Below are 18467 nucleotides of genomic sequence, written 5' to 3'. Positions count from 1 at the left end.
AGCTGTCAGGAAAGACACTTCAGTCTTTTGGGGCGGGAGAGAGTTTTGCCCTGCTTTTTTCTTCCGAATGAAGCACAGTTATTTGAGCCTAATGTGCCTACTTTCTAATAAAATACAGATTAACAGATCTGTTAATATCTTTAAACTGCCTGAAATCAACACAATTTTCTATCGAGTATGAGAAAAAAATGTACGATCAATTAGCCAAGGGTCGTGGCAGATAGTCTTTTAAAAGGAAATTAATACTCGAGTACTTTCCATTCTTCTACCCTTATTAAAACTTGGTAATTACTTGTTACTTATGCAGAGCTGCTTTTGAAATTGTGAAGATCTTCATATTATGCTATAATAGTAATAAATCTAATATAATCTCTAATCTGGAAATCCAAAATATACCTTAGTCAGAAGAGTCCTCATTCTCTAAGGTACTGTATTTTAATATTCTGTCCTTTGCTAAGTAGGCTGATGGTCAAGGGTGTAACCATTGAAAAGAACAAGCTCTCTGATTCCAGTAAAGGACTCCCTGTTTACTCCAGATTAATAAACTAAATTTCTGCTTTATAGCTGTGGAATATTTGAAATCGCCTGAGATCCCTATACTACCTGTAAGGGGAACTCTGATAAGACAATATAATTTCACTGTATTGTAGCATTAATGTATTAAATAAACCACCCTACTGCATAGGACTGCTTAGTTTCTATGCTTTTGGGTTAACTTTGACATGCAATAAGGGCACACTTTTCTCTTATGCTTAGGTCTCTTTTCCGCTCCATCGAAAAGGTTCAGCTGCTCAGCGATTACTTCTGCTGAAGCCAATTGATACATGAAGCACCCACAGCGTAGAGGGAGGTGGGGAGACAGGAGTTCCCCTGCAGCTGACGGCCTTACGACTATTTTTGTTTTAAAGAAACAACACTCTCCAATAACAAAACTGCAAGATAACTTTTGCTTGTTTCCTGCGATGAAGCACTTTAAAGAGTACAACTAAGATCACAAATCTTGCTAACTTTCCAACATACAGGACTTGCAAGATTCTACCAATTGCAGGTCACAGCTCCAGAAGCTAAAATATGATGCAACTCACCTCCGTGTTTAATATATGGGGCTCCATCAACATAATACAGAACTGATTTAGCAATAAAATGTTACTTTTTTAGGGAGGGGTGTTAGTCTCAGATTTTTATTTAGGGCCAGAGTTTCTTACAACATGAACTATTTGGGAAAAATTCCACACTAGTTTAACATGTGACATATATTTTAAAGCATTAGTTTAAATTAAAAAAAAAAAAAACACAACAGTTCAGTTTGCCATGTGAGTTAATGCAGATATTCTCTTGTCAATAGCTCAATTGAACTTTGCGTTGTGCGATGTAACTTGCGAATGCAGCTCCAAAAATTGAGGTACATTTGAAAAAAAATTACACCTATTCCAGTTCTGTGACTGCAAGCATATCATCTTCTCTAAAATCTACCACACACTAAATATGCTACTCAGTATCGGTAAAAAATACCCAACTATGAAATGAATACTGAGAAAATATACACGTAAAGCAATGAAATGTATAATAATGAACTTCTCTCTACAACAGAAAATGCATCTTCCACGCAAAAAAAGTTACACTTTGGAAATCATATCAGACGAACACAAAGAAGTCTTCTGAAAAGTGGATAAATATTAATTTAAAGAAATCATTCATATTTTCCTCATGTTGAAATTACAATATAGTTTCTCGGTACCACAAAGAAAAACATTAATGAATTATTGACTTCTACTATCAAGTCTAACTAAGAGAATTCTTTCTAAATGCCAACTTATGGACCTTAAAAAAAGTGTGAAGAAATCTAAAGAGAAAAACGATATTTTGTAATTGTAGTTCTAACAAGTAAGCTGCTCATTCAGTAAAAGTCTTGCTTACTGAAAACAGCTTTTTACATCAACACATTTCAAGTGGCCTTTGTTTTAAGAAACAAAATCTTTGATAAAAAAGGAACAGGAGTTCTTTACATCTATCCCAGCAGTAAGTAGGGAGAACACCATGTGAACAATTACCTGGTCGAAGTATAAATCTGTTTAAAGAATAAATGTACTGAACGCCATTCAACACTAATCCTGTATGTACTGTAATGTCCTCTTAAATAAGAAAGAATGCCACTATTCAGTGGCTCAAAAGCCGCTCATTAAACATGAAAATAAATTGTTCTGACCTGTGAATGAATAAACTCGTGAAATATCTCAAACAAATGCCTGACAAAGGAATAACCCTGCTAAAGGAATACGTTTCCAGTACATATGCTGGCAAATAACAAAACGCAACAAAAATTTAAAAAACAATGCTTCACAGTAGTGGGTGTGTAAGCAAACGTGCCCTGCTGGAGGTTTTACGTTCACAGAAGAAAGGTTTTTAGAGGTTAAGTTCAGGTCACACGACAAATGAAATTGTAACAACCCAACTGACATTGTATAATGTCTTCTTCCACTCAATCAATAGGGCACTGTTAGTCCTATTTCCATAGAGATGGCTTGCTCCTTTCTGAAGGGTGCCTATTGTTTGAGGAGAGAGATTTGCCACTTGAACGGCGTTGTTCCCAAAGGATGCATACTTCATCAATTATTTGTATTCTTAACATCTACATATTTTCATATTAACACCTGCAGCACGCCCACAGAAAGCACGAACACTTGGCTGTTTTTCTCTTGACCCTGACAGGTATTCTGAAGCCATTTAACGATCAGCTAAATTATAATTAAAGCACAAAGATGCGTAAAGTGTTTCACTGCCTCAGAGAGCTTGGGGTGTCTAAAAATTTGGTAAAAACTGAAACAAGCCATAACATTTTGAAGACTTTAAAACAGAGATTGTGCCAGTACATTTTCAGAAAAAAACGTATCACTGTAGAACAGACCCAGTTGGCAACAGCTTTTTTTTATAATGTCTAAGCATTAAGAACTGATTTAATAAAATAATACCAAACCATACTTTAGGAATACATTTGATGCACAAGAGCTCAAAATGTACTTTATCAGTTACCATGCAAGCTCGGCAGTGCCAATAGCGGCAATATACTAAGAGTTATGAAAAGTTGCTTCAAAGACGTTAATAGATTATGACTGACTGTTGACTTGGCCTTTTCAAGGGGCTCTTGCTGCTCTTTTAAATAAGTTTTAAATATGGCTAAAGTAACAAAATTAATTTTAGAATTCCTAGTTTTCCTTTAAGAGAAGAAGCACCTAAAGCTAGTTTGCCATGTTAATATTGCCTTCCACAGCAGGAAAAAACTTTTTAAAGTGTCATTTTTGGGGGGAGGGCAAAAGGATGGGGGAGCTGGAATTACGAGGCTTCACAGGCCAAGCTTCTATACATACTAGATTATGTCTGAATTATAAATTAAGAACCAGCGCCAACTCCTAATTATAGCAGTAATACTAACAACTACAATAATGACCAAACAGAAAAATTTAGAGCGTTGAAGAAAGTGTTTTTCTTGCTCGTTAATTCAAGCCTTATGATGTTGTTTGTCCTCACACTGTGCTTGGTGCCTGTACATAAAAGAGACAATGACAATTCCTGCCTTGAGAGCTTTAATAGACTATAAAAAACTGAGAGTCTTTTAATTAGACAGTAACTATTTATTATTAGTTAAGGATAAAAATGTTGCAGCTTAATTTTATTTATGTTATTATAGAGAACTATCTAGCAAATAATATAGCTAAAGACATTTCAATCTACAAATGTGCACTTTGGATAAAGTATGAGATCATGTATGAAGGACTGTGTTTGGTTTTAAAGGTACATACATTAGTTTAAAATATCAATTTTTCTTTAATAAAAGTGTGTTTAATGATGGGGTCCATTCCTATGTGGCACTGAGATCTCTCAACACCTACAGAAGTTTGTCAGAGTTCAGGCTACTCCAGCTCCCTTAGGCTCAAATCCATTATTTGTTTCACTCTATAGACGTTACAGTGTGTGCTTCCATTTAAAGAATGTATTAAAAATTCAGCTATGCTTCGGTAACATTTTCAAGTCATGAAATATGCCCTATTTCTCTCTGTAAAAAGAGAATTAAATTTTTGTTTAAAATATCTTTTGCCATAATCCTCTCTGATATGGGTCAGGCTAAGGTTAAGAGTACAGGGAACTACCACATCAAAGACAACCAGGGTTAACAAAATCCCAAACCCCATGCAATTCCAGTTGTATTCTTGTTACAAGGTTAGAGGTCTAGAGAAAAGGGAGAGGTTAGAAGGTTCTAATTCTCCTGCAGACTGCAACATGTACAGTGAGCGAAAGCAGTAAACCACTGCACTAGGTGAAACAGCCAATAATGATCTTTGCTGTTCACATTATCCTTCCTGCAAGTAGTCTGAATTAGAATAAATATCCATTGCACTGGCTTAAATAGAAAGCAGCACAGGTATGAAGACAAATCAGGTAGCAGAGACAGGCATCTGCCCATAGCCTCTAACACATGCCATTAAATGAAATTTACAGTTTGCCAATAGGTGAAGCACGTTAATTTAAACAGACCATCTGCATCTTTATCTATAATGACAAACTTCATTAGTTCTGGTTAGTTAAACTGATCAGTGATTTGTAACAATGAGACTGAAAAACTTGTCAACCCCTTTTAAGAAGAGAGGTGGGCTTTTTCCAAAGGAACTTTTGTGAAGGGACCTAGGTCAAATTTAGATTACATTATTGTTCGTTTACTCAGATGACTATTACAGTTCAAAACTTAATGGAGAAAATTATGATTAAAAAGACCAGGAGGTATTGCTGGTTAATCAAGCCTGTGTTCCGAGACGTTAGAGAGCTGGGAGGGTTAAAAAAAGATGAATACTTGTAACTACTTTACCTGAAAACCGTGTAATAAAGCAACGATGCTGCAGCTGCTCCCAACAAGCTGCAGAGAAGATTTACTCGGTAGGCAATGGAACCAAAAGGCAATAGGCCAATTACCAGTCTGGCCAGCAGAGTAAACAAAGGGTAACCAGGAGGATGGGCAACCTGTAAACAAACCAATAACAGGTTCACAAAGTTTCCATGCAGCTGAAGTGAAAATTGCAATGACGTGCTAGTTGAGAAGTATCTTCTTTATTAGCCTGGTATGGTACTTCTGGGTCTATCACCAATAACTACGCTCTTTGAACAGAAGCTTCTTTGTAACAATCCTTTTGTGCCAATTTTAACTTGGCAAACATTTTCTCTAATAGATTTGGCTACACACATCACCCATAATAATGACTCACTTAAAGAAGAGGTGACATATTTCATTATGATTTCTTAAACTTCTTGTTGTATGGGGTCACAGTACATTAGGGTCATTCAATAGGCTGTTTTTAAAAAGCAAATTCTGAACTATTTTATTGGTTAGCAGGTTGAAAGACCACACTGCTATCGGATTACCACCATGCTGACAGTCCTAAGGTCTTGCCTAAAGGGATCATGCACCATAATAAAGTTTATTAAATAATAAAATTTATTAAAATTTTTAACCCGATTTATTTTATTCTCCCCAGCTTATACAAAATTTGGGTTGATAATAAGCCAGCTACTGTATATACAGTAAAGCCTTTGCTTTATAATTTAGTTTAATTGGATTTAAAACTTGAAGTAAATTGTCGCGTGCTGTACTTATAAGTTAGTAAAAACTGTGGTTTGAAAATAAATTAATCTACTTTACTCTATGCTTAATTAAACTTCCTTAATTCCTAAAACTGTTAATGAGAGCATTGATTAAACAATAAAACTAATACTTACTCCAAGCTCATATGCGGCTGTGATCAGCTCCCCTGTGAAAAAATAATGTAAAACCAATAATTACTATTAGGAAATGACACTCCTCTAAAGTTTTCAAAATCCAAATGCTTGCATTGGGGTTTTGCATTAATTTGACTGGATAAAACTGTAAATCTGTAGAGATTTAACAGCATGAAATTTTCTAAGAATATTTTCTCCCTCTGATGCCATTGCACAAAATATCTTTAGTATGTTTTTCACAAGACTCTTATGGACAGATGAAGGGAGGTATAGGTAGGCTTTGTTAAAGAATAGCCTGATACATCCAAGTTACAGGCATTATTTAAAATAAACAAACAAACCAGGATTGCTAGTTCAGTACCTTTCAAGGAAAATAACATTAGCACGTGGATAACTCATACTGCATTGTTTCTTCATAACCTGGTTATTTCTCATGAAAAAGTACAGCTTTTTATTTTTAAATAGGGCAAAAATAATCCTTGTGCATATATACCGGTGTCACTTTATTCAGGAGAGCAGTTGTAAGATGATGCAAGTTGAAATTTCAACATTAAGTATTTAAAAAGTAACCCTTGTTTCTCCTAAAATATATTAGACAGCTGACATCTTCATCATATAATATAACTTAGATTTTAAATTTTGTTTGTTTTTCCTGTGATTTTTTTAAAACAAGTCAGGAAAGGAATTAACATACTACTATTTAACATTTCTACAGTGCTTTGTATTATCAAAGGACTTTACAAACATTATGAAGTCATTAAATACCTTCCATGTACAAAAAAAACATTGAAACAATGTGAAGGCTCCAACACAAGAAGTCACAAAACTCAAAGTTAATGCCAATATCCTGTCGCTAAAAGGATCATCAAGGATTTAAGCTTCCTTGGACAATTTGTTATCTGACATTTCTATCTCCAGATCTGAAGAAGTGGGTCTGTCCCTCTAAAGCTCATCACATAATAAATTATTTTGTTAGTCTTTAACGATGTAGAAATAAAACAAGCAGTCGTGTAGCACTTAAATGTGATCCTTTCCTTGAACTTTTATTCCCTTTTTTTACACAGAGAGTTGCAATGTTTTACTGAATATTACTGGTCATTATTATTTCTGTTGCTGCTTGCCCTATAAACAGCTAAATTTACTTTATAATAGCATTTTTGGGGTGCAAATAATTTTATAACGGAGATCAAAAATTATACAAGAGGTTTAAAAAAACCAACACAGTTACAGCACACAATTAGAGAAAAAGAAGTTAGAGAAGCTATTAGAGAAGCTATGCTTCCTGTTAGATGCCGCTTAAAAATCACAGCTCTCATTTACAGCATCTGAAAAAAACCCTGGATAGCCTAGCATAAAAACCTCTGAGCCCTTAGTTTTGTTGTGCTATGAAGGAAGTGTTCATTTTATTACTACTCTGTTTTAGGGAAGTTTCCACCTAATGTAAAATTTACAAACATGCAGCTTGATTTGCTCATCCCTAAATTTAATTTAATCCAGAGAAGCTATGGCATTTCTGAGATACTGTAAATCCCAAGAAGCGGGCAGGGCTTGATTCTGCATGAAAACGAGCAACTCAAAGGATCTGAGCATTGTAGAATACTCGGTAGCATGCACCTCTACTTGCAACTTGTTAACCCAGGATTGTCTCTGCTTCTGCAGAAAATTAGTAGGTGGAACTTGGAGCGGGTAAAGAGATCCAGAGTGGAATTCTGATGTAAAAGGATTTTTCCATTGACTTGCATGGCAACAGGATTCTGCCCCTTGCTCTGAAGTGTGAGCCCATACATTTAGGTTCACTGGCTTTATTGTTCCATAAAAGTAATTAGAGATTCCACCAGGCAGGAACTACTCCTAGGTGCACGCTCAGCAACAAGACTCAGGAGTTCCAGAAAGCACAGCACAAACCCCAGTGCAGACAGTCTAGATTGCATCCGCCATAAGCTTTCGTAACTACAGCCTAAGGCACCTCAGCAAAACAAACCTCTCATTTTTTCTAAGAGTTCCGCGGGTTTGATTAAGACCATCGTTTATGATGCTCCTTGTTTTCCTTTGCAGAAAGGAAGACCTGAACACCTGGAGCTCACTGCATCCTGCAAGGGTCACCAGGATCACAATGAGCAATTGCTGTGAATGTGGCAAAAGGTCACACCAATAACAGAACCCTTAAATTAGGCTTCCCGACCCTTTAAAGGTGCTGTGATAACTGCATACCTGCGCAGTCGCTAAGGAAGCTAAATTATCCATACTGCAACTTGTTGGGTTAACACGAGGTAAAACCAGGCTCAACAGAGATGGCCGTTGCCGAGTTTTGCACTAACCTCTAGCTCAGAGGTCAGCAAACAAAATAGCAAGAAGAGCCATCTTTATCCAGTTCAGTAAAATCAGTAACTCAAGAGCTGCAATGCCTGTGAATACAAGACGATCCTTAATACGGTACACTCTTTCACATCCAGCAACCCCGGGACCAGGAGGTTACCGAAGGTTCATATATTCCGGATAATCAAGAGCAGCTGCAGGATCCCGTGCAGGGAGTGGGGAACCTCGCCAGTCCTGTGGCTGGGAGCAGGCTGGAGCATGGAGCCCTGCTGATAGCTCCCACCCCAGGGAGCCTGCTGGGGCTAAGGGAACTCCAGCAGCCATGGTGCTGGGAGCTGGACAGGGCACAGAGCTCCGCCAGCAGCTCTCGCCATGGGGCCCAGCCAAAGAAAGCCTGGCAGTTCCAGGGCTGGCAAAACCTTGGAGCCAGGAGCCAGCAGGGCACAGAGCCCCACTGGCAGCTCCAGCTCCGGAGCTGGGGGAATGCCAGCAGCCCCAGGACGAGGAGCCAGCTGGGAGTGGAACTCTGATGGCAGCTCTAGCTCTGGGGACCCAGACAGGGGAACCCCGGCAGCCCTGGAAGCCCATCTGGTAGCTCAGAAGGAGGCAGGAAGAACAGTGAGCTGGCTGGCCGCGGAGGGGCAACATTGCTCGAGCACTCCCATGTTTGTGCCGGTCATTTGAGAGTTCAGGTTATAAAAATACCAGATAAAACAGAGTTTCCTGTAAATAATGTAAAGCCACACTTTTTGTGACCCCCTATGTTAAGAACAGTGCGCACAGTGATTTGTCATGTGATTCATGTTTACTGCAGGACGTTCACAGACTTTTAACATATTCTCTCAAGGTGACAGTTTTTTGTGCCTGGGGAATTTCTCATTGCAAACGAGACACAAAGGGAGCCCAGACAAACGCGATATAAATGTGAAGGATTGGGTCCATTCCGTTAGAAATTCTGTTTTCATCTTTGTTTTTCCTCTTTTTTCAAGCCATTCCAACCCCACTTTAATTATGCCAATTTTACTTCACGTTTAATTCCAGTTTTTTCTTAAAACAGGTGTTGCCCTTCACAGCTGGAATGCCGCAAGCTTCCTTTCCCTTTTCAAAATCTAGACTTTATTAGCAACATGATCAAAAGACAGATGCACATATTAAAGGGGGCTTTATCCAACTTCTGAGATTGCACATCGTTTGTTATTTAGATACGAATTATTCATGTTTGGGCCTTTAGACATTTGTCATTTGCCGAAAATAATCAAGAGTTTTTTTCTCTCTCTCTCTCTTTTTTTTTTTTTTTTTTTTTACTTTGCAGTTGTAGTGGTGGGAGCCACAGAGAAGTCCTTAAAGAGCCATATGCAGCTCCAGAGTGGCAGGTTGCAGAACCTGTTGTAGCTAAAGGCAACAACTCACAGGACTGAGGCAGAAATAAGGCAGCATCTGAAACAGTATCATGAGCTTTATCTAAGAGATGACTAGGGACGCAACTAAATCTTTCTAGGATGTTGGTTAAACATATTTATTTTAAATGACTATTACTGACAAGAAGGAGATGGGCTGTTAAGCTGATACATTATGGTATTGATCCACACTGTGGACAACAACATCAAGACAATATGTATGTGAACTACCAAGAAAAGCTGTGATAAAAGTTGTAGGCTTTCGGGCATTGTTAATTTTCAAGCATTACAAAACACCTCTTAAAAAAGTCTGAGAAGCCCTGAGACACTAACAGATTTTTTGGAGCGTACGTTTCCATGGGCAAAGACCCACTTCCTCAGATGCATCTGTCTATAAGGTGCCACAGGACTTCTCTTTGTTTCTGATACTCATAAAAAAAAAGTGTTAATCAGAATACCGACCAGAACCTCTAAGACCTTTTGTGCGCCAACCTTCCCAAAAGAGACAAAGGAAGTGCTGCCATAAGTTTGATAAGCCATTCAGGGCATGAGGTTTGCAGGTCTGCATGCATGAAAATGATCCAGGAAGACCTGGATGCTAACCTGCCCCCTGCCTAATTCTGTGATCTTGAGTAAATCATCATCTACTTAATCTCTCTTCCTCAGTTTCTCTATCTGTAAAATTAAAATAATTACCTACCCCACAGCCATGCTCTGGCCATTCATTAGCGTTTACGAAGCATAAAATATTATTTTATATCAGTGTCACATACACTAATACATAAGTAGGACATAAAGATGAGCTTGACTTTAAAAAGAGATGACAGCATGGTAGGTCCTGAATATAATATTAAGAGGTTCCCCTCCCCCCAAAAAAAATTGTCATTCATGTACATTTTTGGCTCTCTAATTTGATCTCACAAAAGAGAGCTGCTGGAAATGAACCAGACCCCTGCAAGATCTACTAGCAAAGCCCCAACAGGAATGGGCAATATAATGGGTAGATGACTCTGAATGAAATAGAAAGCACAATGGAAGAAGAAAAGTGGTCAGGTGGATTATGAGATGGGCACAATACAAAGGCGCACCTCATTGACTGTCATATCTATGCGATAGTCTAGATCGGGGGTCAGCAAACCCTGGCACAGGTGCCGAGTGTGGCACGTGAGCTGATTTTCATTGACATGTGAGGTGGGAGCTCAGCCCCGTCCCTCCTCCCTCACACATCTGGGAGCTTGCTCAAAGCCAGGCCAGCTGTGGATTAACAGAAGACCAGCTAATGCTACCAGCCATCACCCACATGCTAAAGCTCTGCAGCTTAATTTATTTATTAATGATGCTCTTGTAAGTGGGACTATTAGTGACTTTAAAAAGTCACTGGCGTTCACACTTTACATAGAGGTCAAAAGGTCAAATTTCGGCACCCTGCCTCGGAAAGATTGCCGACCCCTCATCTAGAGTCCCTGACAGGGTGCTTCAGAGTCTCTGCAACTGCTCAAATCCCACAATGCCCGCAAGGACCATCACTTATGTCTTTGTCTTACAACCTTAAGTGGAATCTACTCCAGTCCACCCTGGAGGAACGAGGGATGTAACAGGGTATCCAGTTGTATGATTAACCAATAAGCATATAGGTTAGTGCTTTCGCTAGTCACAGCTTCCCCCCAGCAAGTAAATAGGGAGTGGCTGTCTCAGATCATATCCTTGGTTGCACCAGGATCAGACAGTTTCTTCCCCGCTGCCACTCTACATTTAAAAGGCTGAACCACACACAGGCTGGCTCAGTTTCTATCCCTCCCTTCCCACCCCCATTGGCCTTCATTTAAAAGGCTGAGCTGACACAGAGGCAGGCTCAGCTTCTGTCCACACCGTGGGGATTGGGCTCTTCCCACCCTCTACTTCCCTGCCACCCTGCAAATGCACACAGATCCTCCGCAAGCTATTCACTTGAGATACTTCCCCTGGTTCCCATGGTCTGTTCACCATTCCACTCAAATTTCCTCTAACTGCAGAGGAGCAGGGGAGAGGAGAAGAGCCTGATGCCCATGGGAGGGACAGAAGCTGAGCCAGCCTGTGTGCCAGCTCAACCTTTTCAATGCAGAGCGGCAGGGGGTGAGGAAGGCAGTTAACCGAGTAATCAACAGAAATGTTGGCGACTGCTCGTGACCAGACTAGTCGCTCTTTAACATCCCTATTCGGAACCTCTCTTGTAGTGTAACAAAGGCAATCCTCTGACCTGAAAGCAGACATTTCCTACCGTGGCAGCAACATCTTTCTTCTTAACGTTCCGAGCCTCTTGTGATCAGAGTCAGATGATCATGCTAAACTGGTCAGTGCGGTGGCGACATATAGCAGAGAACACATTATGTTCTTCTTAGCAAAATTGTGTCAGTACCTACAGATCCCTTTCGCAGACCATCTACCAGGCACCAGACAAGCACTAAACAAAACCACAATGCCCTGTTGTGAGAACCTCACAGTATGAAGATATAACCAACATAAAAAGACATGGGGTGGATTAAATGAATACAACATACAACCAAAGAGGTCTAGGGGATGAATAGCAAGTACGTCTGTTTTTTTGGTTTCTGCTATTGTTGCTTTTGACATATACGATCCCATCAGATGTATTCAATGCCCAAAGACTAAGCACATTTTAATTTGTAGTCTAATCAAGAGGCAGTATTGTAGAATCATAGAGTCCCTTGCACAAAGGCTGGACCAATTAAAACCAGACAACGCAGTACAGGTGTTTGATTTTTAAAAACTTCCCATTATAGTGATTCCACAACTTCCCTAGATAATCTATTCCACTAGTTAACTATCTTTATAAAGATCTTCCTAATTTTCAACCTACATATTCCTCGCCACAGATTAAGCTCATTGCTTCTTGTAGCTTCAGCAGACACGGAGAGACACATATCACATTTGTTATATCTATTTGAATCCTGGCTACAAGAACTGAGCAAGCTCACTATCAAAATAGCATAAATACCACAAATTATAAAAATGCATTATAGCTACGATCCATAGGCACTGCCTGAAGCCAGGCCTACCCTGCAGAAGAAAATCAATGCAAGATAACCAACTTCAGCTACACGAATTGCATAGCTGGAGTCAACCTATCTTACAACAATTTTCTGCCCCATTTCCACAGAAGGTCTATAGGAGAGTTTTCCTCCCGTGGACTTCCCCTCCTTCACGTGACTCTGAGGAGTACACCAGGATCAATGGGGGTGCCCTCAACATTTGATTTAGTGGGTCCATACTAGAGCTGCTAAAACAAACCCTGCAAGATCAACCTCAAGAGCATCAACCCTCTGGTAAGTATAAACAAGCCCTAAAGTAAGACAAGAATGTATCCCAGCAAGGAATAGCTCAGAAAAGATAATTCTTGTAAATATATTGTTCATCCCAAATTAATATGTTTTAAAATGGAAAGAGACAAACGAAGATGCTTAAAATTCAAATAAAAATGTTGAGCTGAAGAATAAGTTATCAGGTTGTACCCTGGCTAACCAATGAAATGACACTGCTACCCTGTTCTGTCTCTCCCTTCACCATGCCATTGTTTGCTGACTTGACTTTTTGCACCTTGATGTAAATGCGATTTTTAAACTTTTTGGGGTAGGGCGTTATCTTTTACTTTACGATTATACAGCATTCTGCACTACAGGGGCCCAGTCCTAATCAGTCTCTAAATATTGGTATAATAATAAATTCAGGCCTGCAACAAGATTGCTTACAAGGCATGTAATGTATCAAGGGACCAAATGTGCACTTTATTAGGAAGATTTTTTTAAGAAATGAAACAGAATTTTTCATGCTGTCCTTAAATTAAGTACCTATCACTTGAAACACTATGTACCTTTCTTAGTGTACATACTTATGCTAAACAGTCTCAGAGAGATAGCTGTGTTAGTCTGTATCTTCAAACAGCAAAGCATGCAGTCCTGTAGCACCTTAAAGACTAACACTTTTATATACTAAGGTAATGAGCTTTTGTGGGAAAGGCAGAATCTGAAGTGGATTGTTCACACTCAGAATCTGAAGGACTGTTCACATAGTTGTGCTAAGTATATATTACCTTAAATGTGTTTGCACCATATTGCCAATATAAAACATCAGCATATTAAGCAGGAAATATTGTACTCTGTGAAACTATCAACCTATTCCTTTAAAAAAAATCAAACCCCCCCCACACACAAGCACAAAGATGACTGACCACAAATCTAGAAAAAAATGAAAAATATAATTTAAAATTAAAATATAGTTCTAATTGGTTTTCACTTCTAAAATTACTTTCCCTAATTAAATCTCAATTTCCAACAAGGGGCAATGTCAGTTTAAACCAGGACAAGAAACATCTTAGATTCAGAAGATAAGAGTCAAAGACCTGAACAAACTGCACAGCTCTGTCGTGGGCTGGGGAAGAGAAATCAGCTCAGTCTGTAACTACCGTACTTAGCATACCGTTAAACACACAGAGACAAACTGCAGCTCAACAGCATCATGCAAACCAGATTTTAAGCAAGACCAGCCTTAAAATTTGCAAATTCTCTAAGGAAGGAGGAGGAAAGAATGTTTTCCCTTCCTATTGGCAGAAGGAGAGTGAGAGTTTGTTGCCCATTTTCCACTAGTTATACTACTGCAAGGCAATATACTGCCATGTCAACTGCAGCCAAACACATGCTAATAAAATTAAGAATCCAAGCAGTCCAAACTTGCTTGTGACATTAGCTGGCTTTGGATACAAACTGTTCCCTCCTATGTCCCTTACTGAAAGGCAGGATGCAGATGCAGACCATATGAAATCAGCATGGTTTATGGTATGGTTCTAATTAAATCTCAGAGAGTAAGGTAGCATCTCCACAAGTTTCAGGACCCACCTCCACTGCAACAGAGCACTGCAGAAGTGAATAGCACCCACGGTGGGGTACCATCCTTGGAGTAGAGGGGAAGAGAGGCCAGAGAAGCAGACAGCAGAGAGCCTGGACAGCTGTTTTCCTTAGACTTCTGTTACTAGACTCACCCGTCACTATATGAGCTCAATTGGTTCCCAACTTTCTGCTCTTAGGCAAAAACCCCTAAGAGGGACATTAAATTACCATTAAAATACATGTAAAAGTCTCCGATTGGTTCCTAGTGCTCCTAATTGGCGGAAGGAGTGGCAGCATGCAGCTTGAAAGACAAGTGAATCTTTTGGGGGGGGGGGGGGGGGGTGTTGGAAAAGGTGCAGTACCTATAGGGGATGTGGTGGGCTGGGGGGTTCCACGCCTGGCTGGGTGTTGAGAGCAGGCAGGGCTGGGGGATGAGTGGGGAGTTGCCAGCCAGCGGTGATGGAAGCAGGCCGGGCAGGGCTGCAGGTTTTCCTGGGCCCTGACCAGTGACCCCACAGCTGTCTCGTTTAAGTGGGGGAAGTTCACTCTTTTAGTGAACAAGAATACATATTTATGTCCCTCGTTTTAGTGAGTACTCATAAGTCAAGTACTCGTTAAAGGAGGGATGAGTGTACTTATTACTGTCTGGCTATAGAATAGGGGACAGGCATGGGAAGGATCCTGGGCCTCTTAAGGCAACAACTGGCATATATGCTCCTCAGTTCTCATCTGCTGCAGTGAGCTAATGGTAATTCATTCCTACCTCAAGTTCCTCCCCTCCTGGAAGAAACGGGTAGTAAGAGCTGCTCAGGCTTCCTGTAGAACTCTGATTTTTGAACCACGGACCTGCACCCTTTGTCTGTTTTCTCTTTTGAATTGGCTGATCATCTGCTCCTTTGGCCCTTCCAATTTGATAGCTAGACCCCCAAATGATGATAAATGGACTGGCAGGACTGGAAGGGACCTCAAGAGGTCATCAAGTGCAGTCCCCTAAATTTATGGCAAAACCAAGCACAATCTTCAGAACATCCTTGACAGGTGTTTGTCTAAACTGATCTTAAAAATCTACCATGATGGAGATTCCACAAGCTCCCTAAGCAAATTACCTCACTGCTTAACTGCACGACAGGAAATCTGTCCTAATGTCCAACCTAAACCTCCTTTGCTGCAATACAAGCCCACTGCCTTCTCATTGTATCCTCAGAGGTTAAGGAGGACAATTCTTCCCCCTCATCCTTACTACCAACTTTTTATGTACTTGAAAACTGTTATACTCCTCAGTTGCCTCTCCTCCCCCATTGAATAAACTTAATTGTTTCAATCTTCCCTCATAGGTCATGTTCTCTAGACCGTTAATGATTTTTGTTGCACTTGACTTTTCCCCACATCTTCCAGAACTGGGCACAATACTCCAGTTGAAGCCATATCAGCATAGGGCAGAGTAGAAGAATTACTTCTCCTTACAACACTCTTGCTAATACATCCCAGACTGATGTTTGCTTTTTTTTTTTTTTTTTTTTTTTAAAAGTTTTACAGTGCTGACTCATATTTAGGTTGTAATCAATTAGGATCCACAGGTCCCTGTCCACAATACTCCTACCTAGGTAGTCAATTCCCATTATGTACAACTAACAGTTCCCTCCGGAGTAGAGTACCTTGTGTTTGTCCTTGTTGAATCTTACCCCACTTACTTTGGTCCATTTCTCCAGTTGGTCCTGATCATTTTGAATATTAATCCTATCCTCCAAACACTTGCACTCATTCCACGTGGCAGCATCCACAAACTTCGTAAGTGTACCCCCTGTGCCATTACCTACCTCTCTGATACAAATACTGAACAGAATCAGACCCAGATCTGTGTCATGCAAGGCCCCAGCCAATATGCCTTTCCAGCTTGATTGCGAACCAGCAATAAACTGCTCTCTGGGCAGTTTTCAAAGCACACCTACCTACAACACAGGGACCAAACAGGGCACCTGAGGTCGTCTCTTTGGTGACCCCCTCCAGAATTCTCATTGTGACCCTTCCATTTCGCGCCCTCTCCTGTTTCTGCAGTGGTGCCCCCACTACACCATCGTTTTTCCGAGCCTCCCGCTGGCCCGTCCCGGAACCCAAACAGACGTGGGAGGGAAGGGGAAAGCTGTGCACAGCCACTGCAGCACAGTGAGTGTGGGGATCCGACTGCGGAAGCCCGGCTGCGACGGGAGCGCCCACAGTGGTACGGCTGGGTGAGGCGGGGACCATGGCCCGTGCGGGGCAGGAGGTCTCTGGCCCAGCCCCAGCACAGCGGAGGAGGGGAACGGGGGTCCCCGCCCCGCCTCCCGCGCAGGGCGAAGCGCCTCCCGGCCCAGGCGCTGCGGACTGGCCGGCGCTGCCTGCGCCGGGGTCGCGGGGCGGCCTGGGTACTTTACCCGAGTCTCCCCCGGGCACGGACGGCGGCAGCGTAGCCGCGTACGCGGCAGCCACGGCGGCGCCCAGCGCCCCGGCGAAACCAGCGGCTCCGGGGCGGCTGCCGGGCTGGCGACCCATGTGCTGCCAGCAGGTCGGCAGCCGCAGCTCCTTCCGGGAGAGCCGCGGGGCGGGGCGGGCAGTACCACGGCGGGGGGGGGAAGCCGTAGAGCGTCCAAGGGCAGGCGCCGTAGTGCGACCTTGGCTCCGCCTGCTGCCCCCTCGGTGTTGGTACGTTCGGAAGGGGGCCGGGAGGAGGGAGCGGCGGCTGTCTCCCTGTGCCTTCCGCCCCCTCTGGCAGCGAGGGGCACTGCGGACGGGCGGAACCACTGCGGGGAGTGGGGGGACCTGGAGAAACCACCCTGGAGGGGGAGGGTTGAGGCTGCAGCTGGGAGAAGGTGGTTGTGGGTGGGGGAAGGGACTGACTGGGAAGGAGGTGAGGGAGGGGCACAGAGTGATCAGGGGTGGGGCACGGGGGGGAGGGGGAGTTCAGGGCTGGCCATGGTGCAGGGTAGGGATGCGTGGGCGGGTGCTGTGGTCCAGTGCCAAATAGGGCTTCAGCTGGAGCTCAGGGGCTTGAGCGTTGGCCTGCTAAATCCAGGGTTGTGAGCTCAACCCTTGAGGGGGACATTAGGCATCCGGGGCAACTAGAAGGGGGAGCAATCAAGGGAGGGTGCTTGGTCCTGTTGGAAGGGCAGGGGACCGGATTCAATGACCCCCTGAGGTCCTTTCCAGCTCTGTGAGATGCATGTGGCCTCTCACAGCAGCTGAGCTGGGCTGGGCTTTGCTTTTACTACCCTACCCCCGTGTGCCCAGCTGACCCTGCCACCGGCCTCATCCACAGCGGCAGGGTCATCAGGAGCCCCACTCCTGCAGCTGTTAGAGCCCACTGCTCCCTCTCCCTGCTGCTGGCACAAGCCTCTGGACCACTCCTCCCATCTTCAGTCAGACTGAAACACTGCTGCCACGAGCACCCCCCTCCTCTACCACTCTGACCACATCTCCCTCTCCTTCCCCACGTATTGTTGTTCATGGCAGGAGAAGGGATGTATAGGGAGAGGTGAACAGTACAGTAGACAGTTGCATCCGTATGGGACAGACAGTGGGGCCGACACACTCATCAGGCCCCTGGGCAAGGCAGGACGGGTTAGCTTTCAGCACTGCCTGGAGCATGCTGTGCCTACCCTAGGCAGCCCGAAGCACTGCCAGAAGCACACCACATGAGGCTCTGGTGACAATTTAAAGGGCCCAGTATTCTGGCCATCCACTGTGGCAGTGGTGGCCAAGAGGTCCTGGAGCAGTTGCACCACCCTATCCTGTCAGGAGGTCTGGGAGTGGTTTGTTTGCAGTTGGTCCTGGTGCCTCACTCAGTGCTCACTTGAGGCTTCGGCCAGCTCCATGCATACCGTAGTGTCAACAACTTGCCTTAGTTGGCATGTTAAGTCTAGCAAAGGTAACTAATGGTAGCAGCACAAAGGAAGGGCACCCCGGGTTTTCCAAGAGCATGCCCAGGAATTGTGATCAAACATTAGACAATAGAAACCCAAAAAAGAAAGGAACAGATTATTTGCTCCTTTGCTGTTAAGCTGATGGACAGGAAAAAAGAAAGGCTGAAGGAGCCATTAAGGTCATTTGGTCTGAGTTCCTGCATCGCATGGCCTGT

The 18467-nt window shown here is 42.6% G+C and overlaps 1 protein-coding gene across 6 annotated transcripts in view; it reads right to left on the bottom strand.

Annotated features, from left to right (window-relative positions):
* TMEM260 (transmembrane protein 260) overlaps positions 1–16928 on the bottom strand; it is a 54022-nt gene extending 37094 nt beyond the window's left edge. For all 6 annotated transcript variants that reach the window (XM_074996244.1, XM_074996247.1, XM_074996245.1 and 3 more), the window contains exons 1-3: positions 16768–16928; positions 5764–5795; positions 4859–5010 (exon numbers count right to left, since the gene is read on the bottom strand). In XM_074996244.1, coding sequence (XP_074852345.1) covers positions 4859–5010; positions 5764–5795; positions 16768–16885 — 302 coding nt within the window. In that variant the 5' untranslated portion in view covers positions 16886–16928. The remainder of the gene's footprint in view (positions 1–4858; positions 5011–5763; positions 5796–16767) is intronic.
* Positions 16929–18467: the final 1539 nt, after the last annotated feature.

Source organism: Carettochelys insculpta, chromosome 6, assembly GCF_033958435.1.
Source record: "Carettochelys insculpta isolate YL-2023 chromosome 6, ASM3395843v1, whole genome shotgun sequence".
NCBI classification, from domain to species: Eukaryota; Metazoa; Chordata; order Testudines; family Carettochelyidae; genus Carettochelys; species Carettochelys insculpta.
This window is presented reverse-complemented; position numbering and strand designations above follow the sequence as displayed.